Source organism: Cydia amplana, chromosome 16 (assembly GCF_948474715.1).
Source record: "Cydia amplana chromosome 16, ilCydAmpl1.1, whole genome shotgun sequence".
In the NCBI taxonomy this organism is placed as follows: Eukaryota; Metazoa; Arthropoda; class Insecta; order Lepidoptera; family Tortricidae; genus Cydia; species Cydia amplana.
Window position 1 is genome coordinate 1,833,587 of NC_086084.1, and position 26,112 is coordinate 1,859,698.

Consider the following 26,112-nt stretch of genomic DNA (forward strand, 5'->3'; position numbering starts at 1 on the left):
ATTTCTTTAACATTCGCCTCGCCATTCGCAAATAACTAGGAACTTACTTAATTATTAAATCTAGTTGGCTACTCGTTACGTACAACTTTTTTAAATTAAAGAGGTTAGCTTTTATCCTTGTTTTATACCTAGTTCACTTAAAATATAAGAACTTACTACTTCCGTTGCCGATGGCAATGCTTTTGCTAAATCGGTTTGTAAAATTTAGCCGCATAACACCAATGGTTTTTCCATCTCCCGTATCGACGCACGGAACCCTAAAAAACGTCGGTACATCTATATACTGGCGATTACCGAACGTTAAAAATAGTTCGATCAAATGTCAAACCGTTTGCCGCCGCTCGTTCTATATTCAAAGACCTAAACAAAAGACCCAAACACAGGAACATTATTATGACGTTTACAAGTATTTATCATAAATATCGTGTGAAAAACCGTGTTATTCGCTGTTGCTTTAGTGCTTAGATTGTTCGCTTAAATTATGAGTAGAAAGTGAGATAATATAAAAATATGAAACCCATGACGAGGAATAAGGGCCATGTGTACAGTGTGGGGAATTACCTCATGACAGGGAAAGTGCTGGGAAAGGGGCACTTTGCGAGGGTTGAGGAAGCTACCCATAGAATTATTGGGAAGAAGGTAAGTTCAAGTGTACCGACCAATCAGGAAGCTTCTTAGTGGCAACACTGGGGAGTAGTGGCCAATGAATGGTTCTTCAATGAGCTCTATGAATAAGTAGTGAGCGTTTTATTTGTTTTTGGGCTATTAGTCTAACGGTGTGTGATCAAAGGGAATATAAATAGGTGCGTTGGAATGCATTACGGATATATTCCGCAACACCTGTAGTAACGTATGCGTTGCATTGAGATTATTTCGTCACACTGTCTTTATAGATTGCCGAAGAGAGAGCTGTGATAATACTGATAATAGCATATTGTTACATGTAAAGTCAACGGATTTAATTCCTACGCCACTATAGAACCATGTCATGATGAATCAATTTATTTGTCTTGAATACGACATTGGTTATTGATTGATATTTGTCATGTCTCTAATTGTTAAAGCGATAAGATTATATGTATAGGCTTAGAAATCAAATTGGTTGACTGTACGACGTACAAGCTGTATCACAAGCTTCTTTTGATGGCATTCATCCTAGTGTTAACATAATGAGGCTTTTTTCGATCACATGATTAACCCTTTGACCGCCGTTGGCATGTATACAAGACAACGATAGAACGATACACTGGCGCCGCGGTCTTGTATACAAGACACAAATTCAACCGCTCGGTAAATGTGAAAAAAACATCAATTGTATTGCTTTTACACTCGTGTTAATGTTTTAGGTCTTAGATTTTTTAAATAATTGCATTTAAAGCAGCTATATAAATCCATTCTTTTATAATAAGGCTATCAAAAAATTGCTCCAGATTTCAACGTTTTTCGTGTTCCTCGTCGCCGTTGTCTTGTATACAAGACAGCTAGGGATGGGAATGTTAACTCGATATGAGAATATTCAAAATAAATATCAAATCGCAAATCTAGTTTTATTTAAGCATTTGAACACCTTTTAAATGCCAATTGGTGGTAACTAGTAACTATAATACGTTAAACGAGAGAGAGACAGGCTTAACTATAGCTGGCTGAAGTTCAGGGAGCTTTTTCAGCTGTCGATAGTAGAGTTAGACAAGTAAATCTGTCCTTGTGGTCTATTTGCAGAACAAATGATTAATTTTGAGATGATAGTGTAGTGGGGAGTGATACCCTTAAGTGACCGCTTCGCACAAGAATGGTACAGGCGGACGCTCTGAATAGTCAGTGTCGCCTAACTATGAGAATGTTATATATTTGAAATTGACGAAAAATTGTCATGGTAGGGAGGATGTAATACGGGAACTGAGAAGCTCATCTAAGGAACATTTCGAATGTGAAACATGCATTCCCGAACATTTCCGATCCCCACCCTTTTCCAATATTATTATATATTCTTCACTCATTGACAATTCAACCCACGTGTAATTTTCCCCAATGCAGTTCCGATACATTTATATTATCGACACACGATGCGCGGCTCTAACCTTACGCTTATAAAGTTTACGTATCGACAAGCGCTTACGCCGTTGACCTAGAGACTATTATTACTTAATCCGCGCGGAAACAGTCCTTGTCGGTCTGCACTGCGGGCAGTCCATGCGCGCCGTTGTCTTGTATACAAGACTTCTCGTACAGCCTAGTGCGGTGACATTACGTCATGAATCGATATTGTTCAGTGGTTGTTTTTAATGATAAAGACCTTTATTTTTAACATTGTCGTGTGTAAAAAACATGTTAATTATTGGCATTTTCGAAATAAATTAAAGTTGGTTAAGAACAAAGCCAAATTGAGAAGTTTTTTACCATAAATTGTAGATATCGATATCACTATTTGCAATCCCTAAACTTTTTATTAGTTGTTTACTTAAAATTTACTCTGGCGTGTGAGTGAGCGTCTTTGCGGACTAGGTCCGGCGGCCAAAAGGTTAATAGAAGGACCTGAAAGGAAGTCCATAGGACGTAATTTCCACGTACTTTTCTAATTTTCAGACAGTTATGCATTTTTCCTATAGCTAATTAAGAAAAGCAAAGCAAAATATGTTCCGTCTGGAATAGTAGGTAGTAGTAATCTCTGACTATATGGTTCAGTGTTTAGGAACCCTAATTTTGATGACGATCTTTCACACGACTGTTTTTCGACTTGCAGTCGTAAGAATGAAGCTTCTACGATTTAATTTGCTAGTTGGGGTGGCCTAACCTGAGTCCAACGTGCGTGTGCGTGAAACGGTTTTCGATGCCATTCTTATTTCTTAGTACACGAGAAGTCTTTGGCCTCTTTTGGCCAACGTGGTGCAATGCAAGTACATTGAGATTGAGAGGTCTACATGGCTAATGCATAGATATTTAAAAAAAAGCTGCGATATCTTAGAAAAGTGCAATAAATACGAGAATCAAAACAAGTAGCCATTTTTTAAAACGATTATTTAGTTCCGCATATAAAAATATGAATAAGTAGATCAGTATGAAATAGTGTAAATAAATCAGTAGCAGCAATTGGACTAACATAAGTAGGTATTATTAATTTCTCGTTTCTATTTCATCAGGTGGCGATCAAAATTATCGACCTGACTTGCATAAAAGAGGAGTACGCCCGTCGCAACCTACACCGGGAACCGCGTGTGATGTCCAAACTGAGGCACCCCTGCATCGCGGCATTGTACGAGACGATGATGGTAAGCCACCGTCATTCATGATGAAATCGTCCAGGCCGCGTAGCCAACATGCCAATCGCTAACGCTCCGTAGCGATCGAAACGCAACTGTCACTGTCACTCTAATATGGACGAGTGCATAGCGAGACACAAAGCGAAGCGCAAGCGATCGTTAGCTTAGATAGGCCGCCAGGCCCCGTAGACAACATGCCAATCGCTATCGCTCCGTAGTAAACGAAACGCAACTGTCACTGTCACACTAATATGGAAGAGTGCATAGCGAGACACAAAGCGAAGCGCAAGCGATCGTTAGCTTAGATAGGCCGCCAAGCCCCGTAGACAACATGCCAATCGCTATCGCTCCGTAGTAAACGAAACGCAACTGTCACTGTCACACTAATATGGAAGAGTGCATAGCGAGACACAAAGCGAAGCGCAAGCGATCGTTAGCTTAGATAGGCCGCCAGGCCCCGTAGACAACATGCCAATCGCTATCGCTCCGTAGTAAACGAAACGCAACTGTCACTGTCACACTAATATGGAAGAGTGCATAGCGAGACACAAAGCGAAGCGCAAGCGATCGTTAGCTTAGATAGGCCGCCAGGCCCCGTAGACAACATGCCAATCGCTATCGCTCCGTAGTAAACGAAACGCAACTGTCACTGTCACACTAATATGGAAGAGTGATAGAGAGACACAAAGCGATTCCATGGCGAATTCAATCAACTCTTCAAGAGCAGGAGGCAAGATGATGGAACACATTACTTTCTCACACTGCAAGCAGGACCTGTGCGTTAAGTCGGCAGATGTCCACTGCGGTCCACAGGCTTCCCTGCATCGCGGCACTGGTGACAAATCATTAAGAGGAAAGGGGGCGGCCCTTTCTCCATACAAACTTAGTCCCCATTTTCCTCTGTGGATAATGACATTATGGAAAATATAGTATCCTAGTATCCTTTGCGTCAAGAATAAGTACAGAAAGTTTTTTAAGTCCTTTTATTTTCAGCACGGCCCTCGACTCTACGTAGTAATGGAAGCAGCTGGTGGAGGGGACCTCTGTGCCCATGTGTTGGCCTCAAGGGGGCCGCAGCGAGGCCTGCCTGAGGCCCGCGCGAAGTCGCTTGCAGCTCAACTGGTCTCGGCTGTCCGACACATGCACTCTCAAGGCGTGGTGCACAGGTAATGTAAACCTTGTTGCAAAGATGTAGGGCCTATCAGTAGTCAATTAAGTTTGCTGCTGTTAGAATTTTGCCTCATTTACACGTTATGGAGGAGAGCTCTGTTACCCAAGTCCTATCCACCACAACACAATAATTAAGCAATATCTATTTTGGTTTTAACCTCCTAGATCCCAGAGTCATTTTTGCAGGTTTGATATTGACACCTTCTTTTATTCCAAAGTTCAAAATTCGATTAGATTCTGTCCTTTGAAAAGTACATTAAGACTTAGGCCCTCTTGCACCATTCCACTACCCGGGGTTAACTGGATAAACCTGGAGTTACCGTGGTTACAAGTACAAAGGTTAACGGTTTAACCGCTAAACCCCGGGTTAGTGGGATGGTGCAAGTGGGCCTCAGAAGGATATAACATTTCACCTCCGTGTCACCATTGCCACCAGCTCTTCATTCAGCTCAGCGTTGCTCTTCTGAACATTTTTGAGACTTTACACTTCATATTTCTAACAATAATTTTTACAGAGACTTGAAAATGGAAAACATCATGTTAGACTCAACGAAGCAGTTCATCAAGATTGTGGGTGAGACCATTTTTTTACTTTCTATGATGAACAACGAAAACTATCACCTATTGTAAAAGCAAAAACTATTATTTTTACGTCACCCTAGGCTCTTCCCGCTACGCGAGAATAAAATCTCACTTCCTGGCCAAGGCAAGACGTAAAACTTTATACAGACCACGGGCGGTAATTCGTAAAGCATTTACGAATTCACCTCCCTAAGTTATTTATTGTATCCTGCTCTAGTAGCACGGTCGCATTTTTATCGGATGTCACCATGCCTGTCACGTTCTAACAAGTATGTAAGTGCGAAAGTGACGGGCATAGTGATAGTCGATAAAAATGGAACCGTGCTGAGCCCGCTGCTCTATGGGTTCTAATTCTAACATATGGTCGGATTCGAGTTGTCTCCTGGCTTGGCCTTCCGCGCTATAATCAAAGAGCCTACTGCGGAAATCGAAAATCTAAATTCAATTATCAACCTCTCTATCACTTACATATTCAAACGATAGAAAGGCAAATGACGATTTTTCCAACGTTCACTGTTGGCCCTCAGAATCGTGCCACAAACTGATTCGCACATAAAGTTCATAGGTATCCCGCGGCCAACGTTGCTGTATCCGGCTTAAAAATAACACATATTTCAGATTTCGGCCTAAGCAACGTGTGGAGCAACGGTGGGGCACTGCGAACTCCGTGCGGCTCGTTGGAGTACGCTGCACCAGAATTATTTGTGGATGGTCGCCGCTACGGGCCTGAGGTGGATCTCTGGAGCATGTTAGTACTTGCATCTACTTACCAATCACACCGACAGTCGTCGGGCCTAGCTAAGTTAACTCCGACAGTCTTCTCACACACACACACACGCAGGTAACTTCTCGGCTACGCTAGGTTTAGCAAACCAGCGACAACACTCCCATTAGCTCGATTTCCTCACCATACCCAGATCAGGTCGCTCAATTGATCTCGCTGGAGCGCAAACTCAGTAGGTAGTATATCAGGCGCTCTAGCATAAATTGCGCTCTCGCGCGCGAGTCCATACTTGAAGTCGCGCGAGAACGCAACTCATGTAAGTCAGCGTAGTAAATTCAAGTGCGAGTCGCTACTCGCATCAGTCTTTGGCGGTCAAAGAGTTAGTCAACCAAAAAGAGATTGTCACTCCCAAGACACCTAACTATAATTCCTCGTTTCAAACTTTCAGAGGTGTGATAGTGTACGGGATGGTGACGGGCGGGCTGCCGTTCACGGGCGCTGACACCGGCGAGGGCCGCTCGCGGCCGCAGCTCCGCGCCGCCATAGCGCGCGGTTTCGCTCGAAAACAGCGGGTCGCACTGGCTTGCGTCAGCGGAGGTATAGCATATTATTATATTTAGTAGTTTGAACGGATCTATCGACATGTTACATTTTGATATTTTTTTCCTTTTAGCGGAGATATAACCCACGCTCAGAGTATCAGGACCGTGCACTTTGATGCCACAAATATTACAGTAATAACTATTTAAGTGTGATTGTGATATGACATTTAAAAAACATATGTTAGATTTCAAACTTTTTATTTGATATAGATATAACTACTTAATTTCAAAAAATATTAAACTTAATGAATTAAGAGTTATAGGTATTTGTAGGTATTTAAGAACCATCTAAGTCCGGTTCCCCAGCACTAACGCTGGTCTCGATATCGCAGTGGTTCTCACCTCGCAGGATCTTGAAGTAGCCCTCGTCTCCCCAGTCGCTGTTCCAGGAGTTTGCACACAGCCAATACTTCTGGCCGTTCTCCACGCCCCATCCCAAGATTTTAATGTCGTGACCACCACGCTTTACTCCAGATGCGTGTGAATATACACCGCTTTTATAATGAATGAAATCATCGTATACTGTAAAACCAGCTTCGACAGGGCCGTTTTTATATAATTCCGCTTTTATGTCATCTTCTCCTTGAAGCATATGCACTTGCTTGGCACGGTGCTTGTCTTGATTATACTCTATGTTGTAACCGACTTCACATTTATTCACGCAGGCCGGAGTATTTTCAGCTTCATGACACTTCGGCCTGGGGCCGTCTACGGCGTGCTCGCAGGGGGCGATCTCATAAGGCCTGCAGCCCTGACTCGAATGATACGGCCCTCCGGATACAATGCCTACTTCTTGCCAGTATTGCCACGCCTTATCTGAATATCCACCCTGACAGCCATCTCCACAATCCGGGCAGCAACTGACCAGGTCCTGAGCCGAGAAGTGGAACTGTTTAGTACCGTTCGAATATGTGCAGACTCTGTCGGTCATGGCCTCGACAGCTCCAAATGCCCAGCAGCTTCCACATGACCCTTGATCTCTGATGTCATGCAAACTCGGGCAATTCGGCCATTTTTGTCTAGCATCGAAATTTTCCGGTAGACTGGCTATTAAATCAGCGTCGTGGGTTATAATGGGGAGCGTGGGCGATGGATTCTCGAGTGCTCCCAGTAATCCTTTGATGTAAGCAAGAGGAGTGTCCAATGGGAAGTTTCGGCCAGCTTTCCAGGAATTTTGTTTTGAGTTGATGTGAGATATGAATTCGTCAGAGAGCGGGTGAAAAGAACTCTTTGCTGCTACAGAAGCAACAAGGCATAATGTCACGACTGCGATCGAAGACGACATGTTTCGGCTTTTTCTACAGGTCCAAGTCGATATCACGTGAACTGTGAGTACCTAATGGTGGCTAGTTGCCCCAAGGTGTTTAAATACTAAGTAAATACTGACGTATGTAACATTTGTTACATACCATATTTAATTGTCATGCGTAAGCTGGCCCCGGAATGCTCGTCCTATCAGCCATAGGGCTTACACGTGGGCTATTAAACATGTAAAATATTTTTATTAGTACACGTCTTCTGTCAGTAGTAATAAATTTATTTTGATATTTCGCGCATCCATTCCTCCCAGTCGACGTAACCTGAACCATAGAGAAATAAGTAAGACAAGAGTGCTCACTCCATACATCAGTTCAGACTATTAATTTCAGTGTCTACATCTAGCATCGAGTAGCGGAACTATCAGTACTGCTACTTGACAATAGATGTCGCACCGACCGGAAAGTCTTATCTCAACAGCATAAGACTTTCCGGTCGGTGCTACATCTATTGTCAAGTAGCAGTACTGATAGTTCCGCTACTCGATACTAGATGCTAATAGTCTTTTTTGACTGATGTATGGAGTGAGCACTCTATGTATTTTTTTCTCTATGCCTGAACTAGTAAAAATGAAATGAAATGAAATGAAATTTATTATTAATAACATAGTTACAAGTCGGCACATTCACGCTTATCAAAAGACTAAACACGTCACAGTCGATCACAATCGGAACATTAGTATACATACCTTCCTAAGACCCAAGGTCCTACCTATAGTACCTACCTATTCAGTTCGATGTAATTTAAACCATGTTCAATCGGAACAGTCGCTTTTGCTGTTTCGTTCAATTTTCAATCAACGCAAAATCGACTCTATTTCCTACGCTTTAGGTTGAAATTTCAGTGGCACATTTTGGATGTTTCGTTTGTATGGAGGTTATTGTTAGCTGCATTTGCAGCAGCAAAGAATTTCTCCAACCGCTCTCCAATGAGGTCCGAGATCTCATATCAACTCGACACGAAGTTCCTGGAAAGCCGAAACTTCCCCTTGGACAATCCTCTCACCTACGTCACGGGACCAATCACTCACGCAATCCATCGCCCACCATTTTGAGTAGTTTCGGACATTAGCCATTTTCATGGGAACTTTCGGATTCTTTTGTTGTGTCAGCGTCATTTCAAATTATAATGTTTAATGCCTAATGCCTATAATAAATAGTACATTGTGCAACATGGGGCGTAAGTTAAATATTGCAAACGAGAGTAAGTTAAATCGCGACGGCTTGCCTGTGAGCGATTTATAGACTCGAGTTTGCAATATTATTACGCCCCGAGTTACACACAATGTTTTTCATCACACTTGCGATACAAAGACAAAAAACTGTTAATTATGGTACTAGGAACTTCATTACTCCCTAGGGAGAACGCTTTTTCTATTACTCCCGCTAAGCCTGCGTGCAATTCCACATTTACTGAGCGAGTGTGATGAAATAGTTATTTACGATACAAGTGCGGAAAAGAGGAAATTCTAAACGAGTGGCGATAATTTAAAACACGACCGAAGGGGGTGTTTTAAATCGACACGTGTATGTACAACGTTTTACAGTACATATGGCACTTAAAACTTTCGACATACGCACGGAGTGCTATTTTTCGCACTAGTTTGGGAAAGTAGCACCATATGTACCTACTGGAAAGTTATTTGTCTCCTGTATCTCTAGCCGTTAACTAGAAAGTTGATTCACCCAAATACCATTCATTAATTATTCCTACAATTAGCCTTTTGTGAGACCTAAGGTGATTATTATTTGTTCGAATTGAGCACGGAGCGCCGACAAACTCTTTAACGGTTACTCTAGTACGGATATGATGGTCGTTTCTGTCTACGCGACAGCGTGATAAAACGGTGTCCGTCACTTTCTGTCCCGCGGTGTTAAAAAGTGACAGTTATTTTATCACGTGGTTAAAACCATCCATAATACCTACGCCGGCAGTTTGGCGCATTTTTTGTTAACCCTAACTCTGTAATTAGTTTACGTGAATAAAAGAATTAATATTAATTAATAAACAGAGCCATGTTGGAATCTCAGGGCAAAGCGGGGTATATAAACTAGAGAACGTCTCATACAAGTGTTTATTACAAATTTATTTAATCTTAGAGATTGCTTAAAAAAGTTGTAAAAAGAATTCAACAGTGGCAACATTACAATATTTAAAATCGAGCTTGTAGCTAGTCTTACAGTATTCTAACTACCCGCAAAGCGTTTTCTTACTTCAGTTGAAGAACCGGGTCCCTGATAACCCGGAACCCGGAACCCTGATTCAGAACTTCTACCTAAAAAGCGTATGTACCTTACAGCAACACAAGTATAATCTCTGCCCCAACCAGGGCTCGGAACCGGTATTTGAAACGAAATAGCACAATATTTTGAATTATTTTATGCGTTGGACTGAATCATTTATTTACGTAACAACTTTATTTTATTAGATTGTCCCATTAAAAATGAAATAATAAACCAAAGAACCAAAAAGAACGTAATAATGCCGGTATTTTTGTATGGAGCAAATACCGGTTTCCTACCCCTGGCCCATACACGAGTTATAGCACTTATATAGTCGGACCAAACTCTGCACAACTCACTTTAATTGCCTTTTTTTATTAATTGCATTTATTTATATATTTTAATTTTATTCATATTCTATTTATAAAATTGTCCTGCTCTTTCATTAGGCGAGAAGCGTGGCCTTAGAATGATAGTTTCGTGTTAAATTAATTATATATTGTACTGTCAATTTCACTAATAAGAGCATAAATATTTCGAAAAAAAAGTGTATTACATTATAACATTTAAAAAATCGGAATTAGCTCATACTTGTTCGCGTCCCACATACAAAACAAAACAAAATTAACACTAAATAAAAACAGAGGCTATTAAGTAAAAGACTGACAAACTCCATAGGTACGTCTCGTCATAGAGAAATATAAAAAGACAAGAGTGCTCACTCCATAAGTACATCAGTTGGACTATTAATTTCAGTGTCTACATCTAGCATCGAGTAGCGGAACTATCAGTACTGCTACTTGACAATAGATGTAGCACCGACCGGAAAGTCTTATCTCAACAGCATAAGATTTTCCGGTCGGTGCTACATCTAATTGTCAAGTAGCAGTACTGATAGTTCCGCTACTCGATGCTAAATGCTAATAGTCTTTTTGGTACTAAAACTGATGTATGGAGTGAGCAATCTATGTATTTTTTTCTCTATGGTCTCGTGTCTATAATTGTAATTGTAACTTTCCTTGAGCTCACTAGATGGCGCTACTAAATCAAATCGTTTCCGGGATCATGTTCACGTTTTTATTGTTTTATATGTTGTGCCCGTGACAGCGGTCAGGCAAATCCAATTACACGTTTCAAAACTATAAACAGGTGACAGTTTTTAATAACGTAAATATAACAAAAATTATATGGAGGTTTTACTCTTTATTTAATTTACTAGGTTCTGATTGAAAACAACACGCCACTAATCCAGTATAACTTGTCCATTGATCACTGTTCTGTCGCATAACTCCTGGCCGCGGTCACACTCGGAGGTCACTTTGTGCTATCTGCGAAAGAAAAACATATACGGGGTCATTACCTAAAACATTTGAAAATCAGCGTCGCGGAGTGTAACATAACTAGTAGGGATGTACCGACTAGTCGCCGACTAGTCGGGAAAGCCGACTATTCGGCCTCATTTGTAATCGGCGATTAGTCGGCGACTAGTCGGCAAAAATGGCCGATTAGTCGGCACTTTATAAGTGACAGAAAAGTAGGGCAAAAAGAAATAAACAGCACATATTTTCATAAGCTTTTTACCTATTTTACCCAAATTTTTATTTAGGGTGCTCACGAAAACTTTTGTTCGGAATTATTGACCTTGTGGTCGCTTTTTTATGTCCGATTGTGCGGTCGCCATATGAAATATAAGCTTAGGACTTTTTTATTTAATTTTTTAGCGTTACTATATGATAAATAGCGCGACGAAAGGGTAAAACGATTGTTTTTTAGTGCATTTGAACCGAACTTAGACCAAACTAATGATCTGGCCGACTAGCCGACTAGTCGGCCGACTAATCGGCCATCCGAGCGCCGATTAGTCGGCTAGTCGGCTAGTCGGCCAAATCAATAGTCGGTACATCACTAATAACTAGTATGCAAGCGCTTTGGTATAACACTGTAATGCTTATACCGGGTGCGGCCTGTAATAGGAGCATTATTTTTTATATTTGTTCACTTTACGTTATTTGATGTCTTTTTCTTCTTGTCTGTTACCCTCCGTGATTCTTCTCACTTGATGGTCTCATCGGAAGACCAGCGCTGGAAGCCACCAGCAACATGCTGAGATGAGGCCATTTCGTGGCACTTATTTTGTGTTTTTTTCATATTATGTATTGTCTGTGCTTACGAATAAATTATATTCTATTCTATTCTATTCTATTATCATTGTGATTGCCGTTGCTTGTCACGCAAACATAACAAAATTTGCAACACATTGCGTCTTAGAATAAACTTTAAAGTGTACTAAAAATCAAAACACAAGTTATTAACAAGCTTTTATTAGGTCGACCTGTATGTAACTATGTAATGGAATCTAAAGTAACAATTTAACCATCTTCCAAAGATCGTAGCGTCTTGAAAATTGGCAGCTGTATGTAGTTCTGATGACAATACAATAATATGATACTGTCGAACTGATCTGATGATGGAGACAGGAGGTGGCCATAGGAACTCTCAGTATTGGGCATTCAAGAATAAAATCATTATTTGAATAAGAATTTCTAAGAATAAAATCATGTTGATTTTATTCCCGTCAAAATAATTCAAATAATTTTGGTCGGGAATAATTCGTATGTGAAAAAATTGAATAGGAATAATCTTATTCTTAATCAAATAAATGTAATCATGATTTTATATTCTAAATAATATTACTGGATTAAAAATCTAGTCTGAGTGCCGTTTAGGCGTTACGTATAGATAGAGGTAAATAATAGTATATATACTCCGACGATGAAACAATGGAGCATATTGCATTTGATGCAATAAAATTTCGTCTTTCCCTCCTTGCAGGATCTGCAGCATACATTTTTCGGTCCACTCTCAGGAAAATGCCCCAAGTTGTTAAATCAAAGACTGTCTGTAGGACTCTATTTCACAACCTTTTGTATTTTCTTTGTTATGGCACAGTTTCTCAACTTTCATTTCATCGGTTACAAATCTTCGTCGCTTTACAATGTCCTTCGAATAGCTCAAACCGGAAGTCCTAAAAGTAGGTAACCTAAAGCTGTATCTAATTCTGTTTTTCGTGTTTACATGAAGCTCTTATTACCCTAGTAGTTAATGGCGATGAATGTTCAAGATAGCGTGGCTACGGATCGTACAGAGTTTAATGTGGGCAAGGCATCATAAATAACTGTAGATGGAGAATGTAGAACTTCCTCTAATATGGTCGAAAGACAATCAACAATCAACGTGCTTTCAGAATTAAATCGTGCTTGATTATAATTATTATTTATCGGGGGTCCCTTTGTTTCACATAAAGTTTTAAGTCATAATGTATTGTTTGTCATATTTTCATTACTTAGTCATAAAACTTAAAGCGTTAATTTTTCAGGACTTTCGTAAGGTTATCCTATAGATAGGTTATGTCAGGTTTGTTTTATAGCAATCCTGAAAAGTAACGCGTGTCTGAACCAAACAAATTATGACTAACGAAAATGCGGACAAACAATACTTTTTTTGGGAAACAATAGAGACCCGCTATCATCAGAATAGAATTGTGTGAATGCGTGTGGGCTCCTCATCGGAATCAGTCAGATTCATCATCAGAACATACATTTTTTACGGGAATTAAAGCCAAAATCTTATGCGATCTACACAGTGTTAAGTACTACAGACAAAGAAAGGAAAACATACTGCTTAAAAATATTTTAAATAAACAAGGACACGCAAAATCGTTAGTTTCAAAACAAAAGTTAAGTACAGATAAGTTGGTAATGTACACCGTGGTTACCTATGTTTATTTACCGTGTAGTTGGCAACGTACACGGTGGTTACCGTGGTTGAATGTAAGTACATCTTTACAAACTTGTCAACGGTAACTGTGGTGTACATTCCTATTTACCAGTGATTATCTTTATTATTATGCCTTATGCACACAAAATTACCAATTATTCATATACTTTACTATGTTCTTATAAAACACAAAACATAATAATCATAACTTGCATACAGAAAAGTTGTTAAAATTTAATAAAACTTATAAGAGGTACTGGCGAGCGTCGCCGCTTTGATCAGATTTTTTGATAGTGACGTTAATTTCAAATTTTTGCCATATCACATATTTTAGTACTATTCATAACATCATTATTAAGTAGTTTCTGATAATAAAAGCTTAGAAAATTCGATATATTTTTTATTAACTAACGTACACGGTGATGCACAATGCCAATTTAAGGGTTAAGTGTGATTGTGATATGACATTTAAAAAACATATGTTAGATTTCAAACTTTTTATTTGATATAGATATAACTACTTAATTTTAATAAATATTAAACTTAAAGAATTAAGAGTTATAGGTATTTGTAGGTATTTAAAAACCATCTAAGTCCGGTTCCCCAGCACCAACTTTGGCCTCGATATTGCAGTGGTTCTCACCTCGCAGGAACTTGAAGTAGCCCTTGTCTCCCCAGTCACTGTTCCAGGAGTTTGCACACAGCCAGTACTTCTGGCCGTTCTCCACGCCCCATCCCAAGATTTTAATGCCGTGACCACCAAGCCAGGCTCCAGATGTGTGTGAATACACGCCGCTTTTATAATGAATGAAATCATCGTATACTGTAAAACCAGCTTCGACAGGGCCGTTTTTATATAATTCCGCTTTTATGTCATCTTCTCCTCGAAGCATATGAACTTGCTTGGCACGGTGCTTGTCTTGATTATACTCTATGTTGTAACCGACTTCACATTTATTCACGCAGGCCGGAGTATTTTCAGATTTATGACACTTCGGCCTGGGGCCGTCTACAGCGTGCTCGCATGGGGCGATCTCATAAGGCCTGCAGCCCTGACTCGAATGATACGGCCCTCCGGATACAATGCCTACTTTATGCCAGTATTGCCACGCTTTATCTAAATATCCACCCTGACAGCCATATCCACAATCCGGGCAGCAACTGACCAGGTCCTGAGCCGAGAAGTGGAACTGTTTAGTACCGTTCGAATATGTGCAGACTCTGTCGGTCATGGCCTCGACAGCTCCAAATGCCCAGCAGCTTCCACATGACCCTTGATCTCTGATGTCATGCAAACTCGGGCAATTCGGCCATTTTTGTCTAGCATCGAAGTTTTCCGGTAGACTGGCTATTAAATCAGCGTCGTGGGTTATAATGGGGAGCGTGGGCGATGGATTCTCGAGTGCTCCCAGTAATCCTTTGATGTAAGCAAGAGGAGTGTCCAATGGGAAGTTTCGGCCAGCTTTCCAGGAATTTTGTTTCGAGTTGATGTGAGATATGAATTCGTCAGAGAGCGGGTGAAAAGAACTCTTTGCTGCTACAGAAGCAACAAAGAATAATGTCACGACTGCGATCGAAGACGACATATTTCGATTTTTACTACAGGTCCAAGTCGATATCACGTGAACTGTGAGTACCTAATGGTGGATAGTTGCCCCAAGGTGTTTAAATACTTAGTAAATACTGACGTATGTAACATTTGTTACATACCATATTTAATTGTCATGCGTAAGCTGGCCCCGGAATGCTCGTCCTATCAGCCATAGGGCTTACACGTGGGCTATTAAACATGTAAAATATTTTTATTAGTACACGTGTTCTGTCAGTAGTAATAAATTTATTTTGACATTTCGCGCATCCATTCCTCCCTATAGACGTAACCTCAACTTGTAAACGCGTATCAAAAGACTAAACACGTCACAGTCGATCACAATCGGAACATTATACCTACTTAGCTGCATTTGCAGTAATTGCAGTTGCACAGAATTCCTCCAACCGCTCTCCAATGAGGTCTGAGATCTCATATCAACTCGACACGAAGTTCCTGGAAAGCCGAAACTTCCTCTTGGACAATCCTCTCACCTACGTCACGGGACCAATCACTCACGCAATCCATCGCCCACCATTTTGAGTAGTTTCGGACATTAGCCATTTTCATGGGAACTTTCGGATTCTTTTGTTGTGTCAGCGCCATTTCAAATTATAATTTTTAATGCCTAATGCCTATAATAGTACATTGTGCAACATGGGGCGTAAGTTAAATATTGCAAACGAGAGTAAGTTAAATCGCGACGGCTTGCCGGAGCGATTTATAGACTCGAGTTTGCAATATTATTACGCCCCGAGTTGCACACAATGTTTTTCGTCACACTTGCGATACAAAGACAAAAAACTGTTATATAATTATGGTACTAGGAACTTCATTACTCCCTAGGGAGAACGCTTTTTCTATTACTCCCGCTAAGCCTGCGTGCAATTCCACATTTACTGAGCGAGTGTGATGAAATAGTTATTTACGATACAAGTGCGGAAAAGAGGAAATTCTAAACGAGTGGCGATAATTTAAAACACGACCGAAGGGGGTGTTTTAAATCGACACGTGTATCGTACAACGTTTTACAGTACATATGGCACTTTAAACTTTCGACATACGCACGGAGAGTGCTATTTTTCGCACTAGTTTGGGAAAGTAGCTCCATATGTACTGTAAAGTTATTTGTCTCCTGTATCTCTAGAAAGTTGATTCACCCAAATGCCATTCATTCATTATTCCTACAATTAGCCTTTTGTGAGACCTAAGCTTATTATTTGTTCGAATTGAGCACGGAGCGCCGACAAACTCTTTTACGGTTACTCTAGTACGGATATGATGGTCGTTTCTGTCTACGCGACAGCGTGATAAAACGGTGTCCGTCACTTTCTGTCCCGCGGTGTTAAAAAGTGACGATTATTTTATCAAGTGGATAGAACCATCCATAATACGCCGGCAGTTTGGCGCATTTATTGTTAACCCTAACTCTGTAATTAGTTTACGTGAATAAAAGAATTAATATTAATTAATAAACAGAGCCATGTTGGAATCTCAGGGCAAAGCGGGGTATATAAACTACAGAACGTCTCATACAAGTGTTTATTACAAATTTATTTAATCTTAGACATTGCTTAAAAAAGTTGTAAAAAGAATTCAACAGTGGCAACATTACAATATTTAAAATCGAGCTTGTAGCTAGTCTTACAGTATTTTAACTACCCGCAAAGCGTTTTCTTACTTCAGTTGAAGAACCGGGTCCCTGATAACCCGGAACCCGGAACCCTGATACAGAACTTCTACCTAAAAAGCGTATGTACCTTACAGCAACACAAGTATAATCTCTGCCCCAACCAGGGCTCGGAACCGGTATTTTAAACGAAATAGCACAATATTTTGAATTATTTTATGCGTTGGACTGAATCATTTATTTACGTAACAACTTTATTTTATTAGATTGTCCCATTAAAAATGAAATAATAAACCAAAGAACCAAAAAGAACGTAATAATGCCGGTATTTTTGTATGGAGCAAATACCGGTTTCCGACCCCTGGCCCATACACGAGTTATAGCACTTATATAGTCGGACCAAACTCTGCACAACCCACTTTAATTGCCTTTTTTTATTAATTGCATTTATTTATATATTTTAATTTTATTCATATTCTATTTATAAAATTGTCCTGCTCTTTCATTAGGCGAGAAGAGTGGCCTTAGAATGATAGTTTCGTGTTAAATTAATTATATATTGTACTGTCAATTTCACTAATAAGAGCATAAATATTTCGAAAAAAAAAGTGTATTACATTATAAGATTTAAAAAATCGGCCGAGCTCATACTTATTCGCGTCCCACATACAAAACAAAATTAACACTAAAAACAGAGGCTATTAAGTAAAAGACTGCCAAACTCCATACGTCTCATGTCTATACTTGTAACTGTAACCTTCCTTGAGCTCACTAGATGGCGCTACTAAATGAAATCGGTTCCTTTCATTTGTGCCTGTGACAGCAAATCCAATTTTACGTTTCGAAATTATAAACAGGCGACAGTTTTTAATAGCGTCACCTATAACAAAAACGAGGCACGATTATAAGGAGGTTATTATTCTTTATTTAATTAACTACGTTCTGATTGAAAACAACACGCCACTAATCCAGTATAACTTGTCCATTGATCACTGTTCCGTCGCATAACTCCTGGCCGCGGTCACACTCGGAGGTCACTTTGTGCTACCTGGGAAAGAACACTTTATTGTACAAAAATCAGAACAAAACAGGAAAAATAACATTCGTCATTAGTACAAAGGCGAACTTATCTTAATTCCTCTAAGGGATTATTTGGGGTCAATACTTCAAACATTACCTACTCAAATTGCTGAAAATCAGCGTCGCGGAGTGTAACATAACTAATATGTAAGCGCTTTGGTATAACAATGTAATGCTTAGGTATATATGCTGAAATAAATGAAATTAAAAAAAGGACGAATCGCATGTTAGACCAACAGCTATCAAATCGACCAAAATCTTTAGACTGTAAATATGATCAAAATATATTAATTTTCAACATTTTTAACAGACTGCAAGACGTTCATCCAGCAGCTCCTAGAACCTAACGTGGCTACGCGCATGAAAATCGAGGAGGCGGCGCGGCACCGCTGGATCAAGCGGCCCGGCATGAGGATGCGCGCGCATCCGCTCGGCTCCGTCGAGCCTAAAGTCAACAGAGATGTATGTGTAGCGACTACAATACGAATGCTACTATTTGACGAGTGTCTTTTCAAAAGGGCTTATTTTTCTATGAAAACCTTACAAAAATAAACCCCTTTGAAAAGACGCTCCTCATTTGTCTACTTAATCTTTATTTCACAAATGAAAATCTTATCATACATAAGGCTGACTTAATTCCATAAGCAATGGGGACTATGATTGAATTCTCCTCCGATTTTTCCTTTCTTTTCTAGCAAAGAATTAAATTACCGTAGGTACCTATTAAAATCGAAGCCATGTAGGTACTTAAATGAGTCGATAAATACACATAACAGTTTCTAGAGTAAACAATCTCATTATAGTAGAAAATTTAACTGTAACAGGACTTCAAATGACATGCCATTTCCTTTTTTAAATATATGGCTCAGAAACAAAAACCACTTAAATCTACTATAGAATTTCGCCAAACTGCGAAACAGTTTATTGGAGAATGAAATAGACCCGTTATACTATCTAATCTAACATAATTCGCTAACCTAACTTCATGAGCTTTAATTAAATATTAGTTACATTTGATAATATTTTTCAGATGTACAAACAAATATCAGAACTCTGCGGGCAACCAGTAATCGACGTGGTCGCACAAATCAAGGCGGAACCCTTCGGACAAGTCGCTGGCATCTACAACATTAAGACCCACCTCCAACAACTCCAGAGCGTACCCGCCACAGACCTTCTCTGGACCTCTACTATACACGAACCTAGACCTTACAGCCCACCCGAGTATAAGAATCTATTCGATCAAGACAGGGCAGAAGCCTCCTGCAGTCAATCACCAACACCGCCACCGGTGTCCAAACCCATTAGCACCCCTAAGAAACCAACACCACCAAAAGAAATATTAAAAGCCATACAGAAAAATCCAGTCACACAGGCTAAAGAATCTCCCAAAAAAACGGATTTACAACAAATACGAAGTCAAGTGAACCCACTCTTCACTTCAATGAACCGACCCGTGACCGGTCTGTATGGTGTAAAGCCTGTTCTCCGGATATACGACAACGGAGATGGGCTCGATCCCCGGTTGCCGAGTATCAACGAGCATTCCAATACGGACTTGAGCAGGGACAGACAGAAGACTGGGCCGGTTAAGACGCAGTGCAAGAAAGTCAGCTTGGAGAACGATAGGCCGCTGCGGTTGAGCAGTTGCCCGAACAAGTTGGATACGAAACGGCTGGAGTTTTATAGGAGAGCTGGCGATGGGTTACCAAGGTAGGAACCATTTTTTTGAACGTTGGGGACATGCATTTACGCATTCCGTCTGGTTCGGGGGGATCACCATGGCAGAACTACTGTCAGAAACCACCAACCACAGAACATAAAGAGGTTAGAATGGCTATCGCGCACAGTTAGTATCGGAACCGGTGTCGCCGCTCGTTCCTCTCCACATATACTAACACTCGTGCAACGGTAATAAAAACTTGTGTGCGTGGTGAATGGATACGCCTCCTTTAGACAGATTTCATGTCTGGCTTCTTAATTTGAAGGTTATTGTGGCGCAAAAGGCATGTTTACGTTTTTCGGTCAGCGCGGGCGAGTATTAGCATGCGAGCGTTTGCTCATAACCGGCGGCGACACGTACCCTGCTCGCATCGCCATTCTACTTGTTCTGCGCCACCAACGAATGCTGACTCCGCCTTCTAGTGAAACGCCGCGAGTCGCTATCAGCATTCAATAGCATAACGTAAGAACCTTTAGGTCAAGGTTTAACCTTCAGAAGCTCCCTCAACTTTAGATGTCTAAACAGTGGCGTAGCTAGAGGATATGGCGCCCGGGGCAGGCACCAAATTTGCGCCCCCCCCCCCCCCCAAACGAAATTAACTAACGAAAGGGTTACTTTTTACTTATTAAAGTTTACTTTTGATTTATACAAATAAGTGTTTTTTTAGGCCATCGGTGGCTAACAAGCTTACGACTCACCTGATGGTAAGCGGTCACCGCATCCTATGGACGTCTACACTCCAGGGGCGTTACATGCGCGTTGCCGACCATTAAAATGGCAAAATATACACTTCTTTTTTGGAGATCTCCTTAAACTTGAAGATTCAATATCGCTTGTAAGTTTGGGATTGTAGACTTCATAGCGCGCCTTTGGACTGATTTGAAGGGACCAAGGTGGCACATCTAGGTGCTCCTGCCCAAAGGTGACAGCAGTACTCATTATATGGGATCTGTCTATGGTCGTACGCAGCATTTTTTAAGGGGTGGGGCAGAAGTAGGGGAGGCTGGGGACGTTGTAACAGGGTACGGTTGAAACAGAGATTCTTAGCTTATGGTCAGAGACCAGGGTGGGACAACTGCCCCACCTTGCCCCACCGTGGGTACGCCTATGGATCTATCTGCCCTAGAGTAAAGTATCGCCTCCCTTTATTGAGCACACCGAGTTTTTTGGATACGAGCGCAGCCTACCCAGCAAGGTGGCTACGAAATTATTGGACGTCACTGATGGAGATGTCAACACCGAGGCTCCCAATACTCCCTGACATGGGAAGGGTTGTGCCTTGAAAGATAAGGTTTTCTTAGCGGTAAACGCGCAAAATTGAGCCTTGGTGGGATTGAATTGGACTAAATTCTCCCGATCCCACACCGAAACTCTGGATAGAATGCTCTCAATACCTGACACAGATTTTTCACAGCATTCTAGTATCACAGAACGAGCGATGTTGGCACGGCGTGTGTTATACAGGTTGGTCCAAACCTTGCCGTCCAAAAATTTTTTTTAGATTCCTCACGCTGTGAGCTATCAGAATATGTATGTTATGATGTTAGCCAACTTTTCGTAGTTTTCGAATTATGATTTTTATTTTTATTACTTTTAACTTGTGTTGAGAAATTCCGGGGTGAAGCAATTATTTATAAAAAAAAACTATTGAACTTTTTTGAATATTTCTTTTTGTAACATAATCCTTCACAAACGGCGCAGTTGCTAAAAAAAATCAGCATCCTCACTTGGCTGAGTTGGGAAAAAAGACAAACTTTTACGTTCAAGCATGTTAAGCTTAGATGTTGCCCTTACCTTACCTAAATAAATAAAAAATACAAGCGATTTCAAGGACTTTTGGTTGTTTTAGAAACTGCTAAACCCTACGTTTTTTTTAAAAGGTCAAAAAAGTGATACTTAATAGCCATAATTTGTCAGAGTCGCCGGGCAAAGGAACTGAGGTGGAAAGCTTCCAAATTAGTAATTCATTACAAAAATCCTCTTTTCTTATTTCTACTATTATTTTATGGGGTCACTTCCCCATCGCTATTTTATGTTATCAGTGCAAATACCACGAACAATTATTAGAAGGCATAAAAGCAACGCAAAGCTTCACCCCGGAATTTCTTAACAAAAGTTAAAAGTTAAACTCGAAAACTACGAAAAATCGGCTAACATACATGGGGTATATTCTGATAACCAACGACGAGGATTCTAAAAAAATTTTTTGGACGTCAAGGTTTGGACCACCCTGTATACAGGGTGGCTAAAAAATAACTGCATTTCCGTTGCCAGGGAGGTTTTGGGATTATACTGAGTAATTTTTACCAACATGACAAACATGCATGGTCCAAACCAGAAACTAACTAATAAAAAGTAGTAGCAATTAAAAACATTGTATTATGTATAGAGTTATAGGTGACACAGCTCAGGTAAGCAGGAAAGCACATCAAATATTATATGTTGGTAATTAATAATAATCAATCAGATTTATATAATATGTTTTCCCATTTCTTTTAATAACTTTATTTTCTTTTCCTTTTGTAAGAATTTGATATGTTTTCTGAAAGAGCTACGATTTTGTATGAATCCATGTACATATGTATATTTTCTAAATCAAATTTCTATTACACCTTATGTGTATAATTGCATGAATTCTATAGTAATTTAAATTGTATTTTTTCCCTTATTTTCTCGTAATGCATGTTAATTATAAGATGTAATTATTTTTGAAAAGATGTGTCCCGCCGAGTTTGTTGCCGGTCCCATATTGGGATACCCTCCTCCAATTGAGGGGGGATTTAAATCTTCTCGGGGCAGAGGTGTAGGGTTGGAGCCGGTCTACCTAGCTTTATTTGACGTTCATAAGCGCATTGTAATTATGCCTACTTGAATAAACTATCTTTTATCTTATCTTATCTTATCTTAACCCCTAAGTCGCGAAAAAAAATTTGACTGTTTCCTACATTTGGCTGGTCCATTTTCTATGGGAGGTCTTTTGCCCATTTTGGCGCCCCCCCTTGGACGGCGCCCGGGGCACGTGCCCCCCCCCCCAGCCCCCCCCCCCCCTAGTTACGCCACTGTGTCTAAAGTAGTGTGTGTATAACTATTATGCCCAGAAAAATTACTCTCGAATTTAATGTATGTTCGGTACTGTAGGTTTTTTACTATTGAACAAAGCTGTTGCTGTGTGACAATCGGCTTTGTTTACAAGGTGTACAGTCGCCATCAGATATATCGGAGCGGCCAAAGTTTTCACAATATCTGAACACGCACTCTAACGCCTTGACAATAGAGGCGTGTTCAGATATTGTGAGCACCTTGGCCGCTCCGATATATCTGATGGCAGCTAATAGTGGTTTACTTTGCTTGTAGTTGGCGAGCCACGGGAGGGTTGGCAACGCCGCCAGCTCGCATTATGTTACAGAACAATGCCACCACGATCAAACGAGCTTCTTTGGGGTAAGTTCTTGACTTTAACCAAAAAAAATTGTATGGTTACGGGTTTACAATGGCTTACAAAGGCGTACAATATTTGGTACCTAAGTTGTCTTAGAACTAAATGCATAGTACTTTTAACAATATATTCGTAAAACGTCGTTAATCAGATACATATACATGGTCAAGCAGATCTTGTCAGTAAAAAAAGGCGCGAAATTCAAATTTTCTATGGGACGATATCTTTCTGACTGATATCTCTAAAATTTGCTAAAGTATTGTTCCCTGAATGTGAAGAAATGATGGTTAAATTAAGTGGCCATTGAAACAGTGCCAACTCCATACTAGGGAATGTAAACCGGTTTTTTATTAGTATACAACCTTTGCAACATAGATCAGTAGGAGTATTTGAAGCCCATTAGGTATCACTTCACTACATAGTATAAAACAAAGTCGCTTCCCGCTGTCTGTCTGTCCCTATGTATGCTTAGATCTTTAAAACTACGCAACGGATTTTGATGCAGTTTTTTTTTAATATAGATGGTCAAGCAAATCTTGTCCGTAGAAAAAGGCGCGAAATTCTAATTTTCTATACGCCTACATTTTTCAAATTTGCCGCCTTTTTCTACTGACAAGATCTGCTTGACCCAGTATAGATAGTGATTCAAGAGGAAGGTTTATGTATAATTTGTTAACCCGTGCGAAGCAAGGGCGGGTCGCTAGTTTCAAATAATGACTAAAATAATTTCAAGTTCATGAATCAATGATATTTAAGTGCTGCAAGTGTAAATGTCATTTGTTTTTCAGAAATATCGTGAGTCCACATTCTTCCTCAAACAGCCATTGCAAGAGTGAGAGGGGAATGCCGGTAAATTTTTCGACTGTTTATTACTGTGGGCATAGCCAAGGTGACAATCGACAATAGTAAATAATGTATGAAAACATATCGACTATCGTGTGATTCACAATAGGGTATTTGACTGTATTTAAAATAAATTATTTCACACCATGCATGAAATAAAGCACCAGATAACTATTAGGAAACATAAATAGGAGTTATTTTTAAGCGCAAGTCCTATTTAATAAATCGGATAGAAATATAAAAGCGGCCAAGTGCGAGTCGGACTCGCCCATGAAGGGTTCCGTATTTAGGCGATTTATGACGTATAAAAAAAAACTACTTACTAGATCTCGTTCAAACCAATTTTCGGTGGAAGTTTACATGGTAATGTACATCATATATTTTTTTTAGTTTTATCATTCTCTTATTTTAGAAGTTACAGGGGGGGGGACACACATTTTACCACTTTGGAAGTGTCTCTCGCGCAAACTATTCAGTTTAGAAAAAAATGATATTAGAAACCTCAATATCATTTTTGAAGACCTATCCATAGATACCCCACACGTATGGGTTTTATGAAAAAAAATTTTTTGAGTTTCAGTTCGAAGTATGGGGAACCCCAAAAATTTATTGTTTTTTTTCTATTTTTGTGTGAAAATCTTAATGCGGTTCACAGAATACATCTACTTACCAAGTTTCAACAGTATAGTTCTTATAGTTTCGGAGAAAAGTGGCTGTGACATACGGACGGACAGACGGACAGACGGACAGACGGACAGACGGACAGACAGACAGACATGACGAATCTATAAGGGTTCCGTTTTTTGCCATTTGGCTACGGAACCCTAAAAAGTAGGTGAGTTGACCGTGTAATATTTCAATAAATTCCATATTAGCAAATCGTTTTGACAGTCCTAAAAGAGAAACTGATTTGACTAGTAGGAAAATACCCTATTGTCATTTTGGCTACGCCCATGGTATTCAACCCAGAAATCAGAAAAAATGTTAAGTTGTCACAACATCCTTACACAAATGGACTAACTGTAAGCCCAACTTTAATCTCTAGAAGGCTGGTGTTGTTATACCTAATGACGTTTTTATTAACGACTGTATAATAATAGGCACTGGTAAGGAGAAAACAAAATGTATTCTGACAAATAAAAATAGACAAAAAAGTATCAAAACCATAAACATAATAAAAAAGGTAAATTTATACAAAAAGGTTGTGCTATCTTGCACAGACGTAATGACACAACCTCACTTTGTTTTGTTTAACTCGGTGCAAAGTTAGCTTTTTTAGGGTTCCGTAGCCAAATGGCAAAAAACGGAACCATTATGGATTCGTCATGTCTGTCTGTCTGTCTGTCCGTCCGTACGTCACAGCCACTTTTTTCTGAAACTATAAGAACTATACTGTTAAAACTTGGTAAGTAGATGTATTCTGTGAACCGCATTAAGATTTTCACATAAAAATAGAAAAAAATAATAATAAATTTTAGGGGTGCCCCATACTTAGAACTGAAACTCAATTTTTTTTTTCATCAAACCCATGTATGTGTGGGGTATCTATGGATAGGTCTTCAAAAATGATATTGAGGTTTCTAATATCATTTTTTTCTAAACGGAATAGTTTGCGCGAGAGACACTTCGAAAGTGGTAAAATGTGTCCGTCCCCCCCTGTAACTTCTAAAATAAGAGAACGATAAAACTAAAAAAAATATATGATGTACATTACCATGCAAACTTGGTTTGAACGAGATCTAGTAAGTAGTTTTTTTTTTAATACGTCATAAATCCCCTAAATACGGAACCCTTCATGGGCGAGTCCGATTCGCACTTGGCCGCTTTTTATTAGCTTCAGTTTAGCTTACACGTACTCTTAACTTTGTTTTCAGGTAGGGTGGTACAGTCAGCGTGCAAACGCCAGTAAGGACACGCCACACCTACAGCGGTTCCGCCGCTCCGTACCCATGAAATGACCCGTCGACCACACCCTTATGTCATAAAACATGTAATTTTAAGCGAATAAATCGTTTCTGTTGTACAGAACGTTTTGGACAACGAATATTTTGAACTGATTTAAGTTTTGTAGTAATTTACCTATTAGCGATATATTATTTTAGTTAGATAAATAATAGAGTGAAATATTGCGTTCGATTGTATTTTATTCGAAATTTATTGC

General features: G+C 39.8%; 2 protein-coding genes across 2 annotated transcripts; one reads left to right on the top strand and one right to left on the bottom strand.

Moving 5' to 3' along the window:
* The first annotated feature begins 224 nt into the window (after window positions 1–224).
* LOC134655383 (serine/threonine-protein kinase SIK2-like) lies at window positions 225–26,087 on the top strand. Its single transcript, XM_063510842.1, has 11 exons — window positions 225–639; window positions 3,138–3,266; window positions 4,251–4,423; window positions 4,943–5,001; window positions 5,628–5,757; window positions 6,182–6,330; window positions 18,260–18,411; window positions 18,980–19,662; window positions 23,027–23,113; window positions 23,897–23,957; window positions 25,826–26,087. The coding sequence occupies exons 1-11, from the start codon at window positions 511–513 to the stop codon at window positions 25,907–25,909; spliced, it is 1,836 nt and encodes a 611-aa protein (XP_063366912.1). The 5' UTR covers window positions 225–510; the 3' UTR covers window positions 25,910–26,087.
* LOC134655285 (uncharacterized) lies at window positions 6,606–15,243 on the bottom strand. The gene is made up of 2 exons (XM_063510736.1): window positions 14,234–15,243; window positions 6,606–7,633 (listed from the first exon to the last, which is right to left on the bottom strand). The coding sequence occupies exons 1-2, from the start codon at window positions 15,235–15,237 to the stop codon at window positions 6,613–6,615; spliced, it is 2,025 nt and encodes a 674-aa protein (XP_063366806.1). The 5' UTR covers window positions 15,238–15,243; the 3' UTR covers window positions 6,606–6,612.
* Window positions 26,088–26,112: the final 25 nt, after the last annotated feature.